The 5825-nt window shown below is 32.6% G+C and overlaps 1 protein-coding gene across 1 annotated transcript; it reads right to left on the bottom strand.

The window, feature by feature from the left end:
* Nucleotides 1-1739: 1739 nt before the first annotated feature.
* On the bottom strand, nt 1740-4004 carry LOC149383093 (acetylornithine aminotransferase, chloroplastic/mitochondrial-like). The gene is made up of 3 exons (XM_089627678.1): nt 3849-4004; nt 3084-3488; nt 1740-2285 (listed from the first exon to the last, which is right to left on the bottom strand). Exons 1-3 carry the CDS (start codon nt 4002-4004, stop codon nt 1740-1742), a joined length of 1107 nt encoding a protein of 368 aa, XP_089483804.1.
* Nucleotides 4005-5825: the final 1821 nt, after the last annotated feature.

Here is a 5825-nt window from a genome sequence, read left to right as displayed (position 1 = left end):
AAAAAATAATTTTTTTTAATAATTCAATTTTATATCATATATCATGTCATCAATTACATAGAATATTTAAGCATAAGTTACAAAATAAAATCTTCAAACAATAATATTGCGTTTCCTTTGAATCGAACTCTTGCCCTCTCGAAGAGGTCACCTCACACGTAAGAAGTCTTGTCACCCAAGCTAAGTCTTTGATGTCGATTACAAAATAATTTAACATGTACTTTTATAACAGTTACGAGTACTGAAATAAAATGCTTTAGGTGCGTCTTCAAGACAGGGAACATGGTGCCATAAAAATAAATAAATAAAATAAGATAAACCCATGTGTACTCTTAATTTTAATATATATATATATATATAATATATATATATATATGTATACTTATATAGCAAGCTAGCGCTATTCGGCCAAACTTCGGGTCCTAAAGTCTTTGATTCAGGCTCATCTATGTGAAGAACACCCACAACATGTACAATCATAAACACATTTAAATAGGCAAATTCAAATGATCATGTTGTAAAAAACCTAAAATTCTAATCAATTGCTCAATATAAACAACCTAAGAAGTCCACGTAAAAGAAATAATAAGTCCATTTTCCCGGTAACTTGATTATTGTAATGTGGATTAGACATTATCATATGTTTCAATAATAAGCGTCCTCGTCTTCTCTTTTAAAATAATAATAAAATATCAGCACGATGAAAATTTATGATATGTCATCCCAATCATACTTTTTTGTGATGGGACCCTTTTATGACATGTCTGAACTATTTATAAGCTTGACGACTATTTTAACAGGTGAGAAATACTTCATTATCCAATGACTAAATATTAATCAACAACATTTGTTTACACAATGACGTAAAAATAAAATTATGTTTATAAAATTCTTATTTAAAATAAAAGTATAAAATTCTTCACATCCTTATTTATAAAATTATGTTTTTTTTTATCCTATGTTCATTGCTTACTTTCTAGATTTAAATTAACTTTTTTTTTTTTTTTTTTTATCAATTTGTCTTAGTTTGAATTAAATATTATAGCATGATTAGTACAAAATATCAAGTGGAATATGATAAGATTTAAGAAAAAAAATATCAATTATAACAAGGCCTTGTTTTTAATTTTTGCTTTTAGGCCTCAAAATAGGTTATTAAGGGGTCTCAAATATACACAGGACAATTTGTTTCGATTTGATAATGAAGGCCGTACTTTAGCAAATTCACTTGCCTACCAAAGATATCTAATAAAAGTCAATCATATAAATAAGTCATCCGCACCCTAGCTCTAGCGAGTCTCAGATGTGTACAGAACAATATTGTTTCGATTTGATAATGAAGGTCGTATTTTAGCATACTCACTTGCCTACCAAAGATATGGAGAAAAGTCAACTCAAGTAAAAAAGATAATATAAACTTGATTTATATAAAAAAGAAAGAAAAAAAAACACAATAAGATCCCCAATTACATAAACATTCACAGAGAAGAAGGATTTTTCAAATGACATAAAAAATAAGAAAAAAAAAAAAAAACAACTTGAGATTATCAAATATTAACATTTGATATACCCTTATTAAAAGACTTCATATAGAAGGTAAATCACACACCACAAAACTCAAGTAAATTAAAATATGAATTCATAAAATACAGAAGACACGCAACACGACTCACGTGCATTTTATTCACACGACTAGAAAGCGAGAAAAACGACATTCTTTTTCTTCTCCTCCTCCTCTTCTAAGGTGAAGAATGAACTTCATCCCAAGCTTCGTTCAGGAAATTAGCTGTCTGACCAACATCCTTGAGCGCCGCGGTTAGAGGAGGGCCAGGAGGCAAGAACCTCACAACGTTTGGTTTGTGAGCAGTCAAAAAAGGATTCCCTTTTTTCCGACAGAACTCGACAAAAGCCGGGGCTTTAGGGACCTTAAGCTCGATTTCCAACAAGGATCCGACGTAGCGTATGGTTGGTAGGACTTCGTTTCGGGTAAGCAAGAATGGCAATACAACGAGTTTAAAGTATTTACCGTTTCGTTTAACTATTTCCGAGAAACTAACGCTCTTGTCGTCAATGTCGTCAAGGATCTTACACCAATTCTTGCTGGCCACTTGGAAGATCTCCGGCGACGCGTCGTATCCATTCAGGCCAACTAATTCGTGTGCCAACAGAGCTCCCATCGTCGGACCTTCCATTGAAAACGGTCCAGCAATCGTCATCATGTGTGGCACTACGCCGTAAGCCATGTGGGCCCACAGTCTGCCTGTTTGGCAGAATCCACATTCAGTCTGCACCAAATAATAAATAGATTAAAATAATGTGTGATTATGTATCTTGATTAATTCATTTATTATCTTTTTTATAATATGCATGAGTGCATGACCAGTGTCGAAATAACTCAGAGGTTAACATGCGGAAAAAAAAAAAGGTTTAGATGAGACTAATTTATAAATTTTTACGATTAAAAAAATGTAAAAAAAAATGACAAAAACTGCAAAAGAAAAAAAATAGGTGCAAAAGACGTGAATATATTAACTTCGTAGACATGATTTATTACATGTGAAAAAGACGAAGCTAGGCCCTCGGACTTGTTTTAAGAAAATAACTTCCCCTATATATAAATTTGTTTTAAAAAATAGTTATAGTTTATAACCTCAATGGCGAATTGAAGAAAAATTACTTGTATATAGATTCTTACGAAGTTCACATAAAAAAAGGGTCCTAAATATAGGTTCTTACGAAGTTCACATAAAAAAAAAGATTAATTAGGGATATAGTCCATTTAAAAGTAGTCAATATTTGATAAATCTTAATTAAATAGTTATAAACGTAAATTTTAAGTAAATAGCTACCGTTATATATTAAGTCACGTCATCATTTATGATTATTTACCTAAGATTTACTAAACGTTGCCTATTAAACAATATTAAATATTTAAATTGAATATTTTTCTAATGAACTTCGTAAGAATCAATAATTAGGACCACCGACAAGAAAATTTATATTTAGCCCTGGTGAAAGTATTTCTTGACTTCGTCTTTTCTTTTTTGTTTATAAAATTTTTAAAAGAAAAATAGGGTTTTAACCTCATCAAACACTAGAAGAGCCCCATGGTCATCGCATTCCTCGCGTAAATATTTCAAGAATTTCGTGGTGCGGACTGGATTATTATCATTGCTGTTGAGATGAAGGGGCTCCACAAAAACCGCGGCGGGTTTCACTTTCCTGAACAACTTTTGAGTTGCTTCGATGTCGCCGTACTCGACTAGATCGTCGAGTAATTCCTTCGGCTTAGCGACTTTGCTGAGAGTCTTTTCATGTAAGCTGTTCTTGAAAGCTAAGAACTTAACCTCTGAAGCTTTCCCTTGTTCTTTGATTTTATGCTCTCTCGCGCAATCCACGGCCGCTTCGAAAGCAGTTTCTCCGGATTTTATAAAGCCGATGCCATAATCGGCGAAATTTCCTCTCAGAAGTCTGTCTTTAAGTTCTACCTATATATACGTGAAAAACAAATATAACTACAGTTTCCGAACAGATTATTTGCTGCAGCATTATATATCTGTGTGTGTGTGTGTAAGTAATATTTTAAGCAATTTTTACGCAAGGTTTTCAAAACAAATTGACAATAAAATAATTAGAAAATGTAACTTATCAATTACCTTTTAAACTTTGCGACGTCCTTTTGTCTTTTTATTTTCATTTGTGATAAGTGATATATATATATATATATATATATATATATATATATATATATATATAATATTCCCGTAGATTTCTACTTTATAGTATATATATAAGTTCATACAATAGGAATGAATGAAATAGACAGAAAGGCTTTATCAAATGACTACCTTGTCTTGGTCAATGGAGTTCCTCGTCATCGCGTATTTAGTCCGGTTAGTTCTGATGAATGTGGCCGGGGCATTTTTCGTCGGCTTGAATCGACGATGGAAATCGCTCGACAGTGAGGCTGGGTTTTTGATGGACACCAAGCAATAGGAAGCCATTTCTTTTTTAGCTAGCGCTTTTTTTTTTCTTTTCTTTTTTCTTTTTTGTAACAAGCTTTGTGAGAGATATAGCAAAGCTTGTGATGTATATATATAGAACCGGAGAAAGATTAATAAACTCTTTACAGTTCTAATGTTTTCCTTCTTTTATTTTATTTTATATTATATATACCGAAGACGAAGTCCTTTGCTACGTAGACATCCATGCACAAATGCTATAATAGAGAATGGTCGTCAAAATAATAAATATGGAAAATACCTTAATGTTCATATGCTTTTTCCCTAATATGGGAAATTATACATGTATTCTTATAGTAAGATTCGACTTAATTATTGCGTATGATTTACGGTATAAAATTCATATCCAGTTTCAACAAGGATTTATCATTATTCACAAAGAATAAGTTAGAAAAAAAATTTAACGAAACATAAATCATTAATATAACCTTTAAATAATCTGAATAAAAAGAATTAATTTGTAAAGTAAATTTTGTTACGGAATCCTGCAAAACCTTTTTTTTACTTATTGAATATTGACACCTTGATCTATACTAACCATGATTAAGTAATTTATTTTTTCGAAAGCTCTATTAATATTTGAGAAATTAATAGAAACCTGATCATTTTATGTTAATCGACAAACAACATTGCCATTGCCATCGATTAAAATTTATTAATTAAGCAATCCTATAATCAGTAATTTTGTATTTATAAGTAGTTATTAAAATCTCTCTCTCTCTCTCTCTCTCTCTCTCTCTCTCTCTCTCTCTCTCTATCTCAAACTTATCTTAAAAAATTTGACAAAATGATTGGGGATGATTTTTTGTAATGCCACCTTCATGAAATAAATTTTATAAACACTATAATTTACTGAATGATCTCGGATGTTTAATAAAGATGATTGTAACCACCATTTAATAATTAAACAATGAAACAGATAATAATTAAACACCATTTAATAACCAGAATGATAGCTGTTTATTACAAACCAGTTTATAAGAATATAAACATTATTAATAAAACCATAACCCTATCTCGTGAATATAACAATGATTGTAAAAACTGATGACCCGGATCACTATACTAATTATGATTTTTTTAAGATTGGAGCTTAGAAAGAGAAATGAGTGAGATAGCTAACGATTAATTCAAAGGGCCGTTTTCATATAAAATAACATATTTTTAAGAGATTTGTAAACAACTAGCCACTTGAGGAGAGAAGTTTTAAAATAATAGCTCAACTATTAGTTTATTAGGGAAATAGCCCAAATTATTTTGAGTTTCCAAAATTGTCCTTTACCCCCAATTTCGTACGTTTTATTCCTCCAGACCCACCTCTTCTTCTTCTTCTTCTTCGTCTCTGTGGTTCTTCTTCTTCTTCGTCTTCTGTGGAGCGAGTTCTACAAGCCTAGCACACCATTCCCGGACCGTGAAGCTCGAAAATATAATCTCTGCCATGAAGAATCACACTCCGACCAGCGATTTCCTTTTGGACTCTCTCCCCGCCGCCGAGCCTCCGGCGATCAAAGATCCGACGGCGAGTCGACGGGATCGCCCACGCGCCGCCGCTTTGGAGAAGGGGAAATGGCTTCTCCAGGCGTTTGCCGTCGTTCCCGGTGCCGGAGTCGAGCTTCGCGACGGCGATTGCATCAAGATCGGCGAGGCGACCTCGATCTTGGCCAAATCTGAGACATGTATGTTGTTTTTCAAATGGTAAATATTATTTACTATCGAACGGCGATTTGTAAATATTATTTACTATCAAGGTTATGATTTGGACAAATTGGAACGAGCCGACGAGTATGTGTAACATTACTGCAG

This window comes from Urtica dioica, chromosome 10, assembly GCF_054948205.1.
Source record: "Urtica dioica subsp. dioica isolate 48M chromosome 10, U.dioica_male_clone48M_v1_H2, whole genome shotgun sequence".
Classification (NCBI taxonomy): Eukaryota; Viridiplantae; Streptophyta; class Magnoliopsida; order Rosales; family Urticaceae; genus Urtica; species Urtica dioica.
The sequence above is the reverse complement of the archived record's forward strand: the minus strand, read 5'-3'. Positions and strand labels throughout refer to the sequence as shown.

Bases quoted from the DNA above. Each gene is read 5' to 3' on its own strand.
- LOC149383093 (XM_089627678.1), bottom strand. From the start codon at position 4,004: ATGGCTTCCTATTGCTTGGTGTCCATCAAAAACCCAGCCTCACTGTCG. The intron at 3,489-3,848 runs GTAGTCATTTGA...ACGTATATATAG, and splicing joins ACTCCATTGACCAAGACAAG to GTAGAACTTAAAGACAGACT. The intron at 2,286-3,083 runs GTTAAAACCCTA...TATTTGGTGCAG, and splicing joins CTCTTCTAGTGTTTGATGAG to ACTGAATGTGGATTCTGCCA.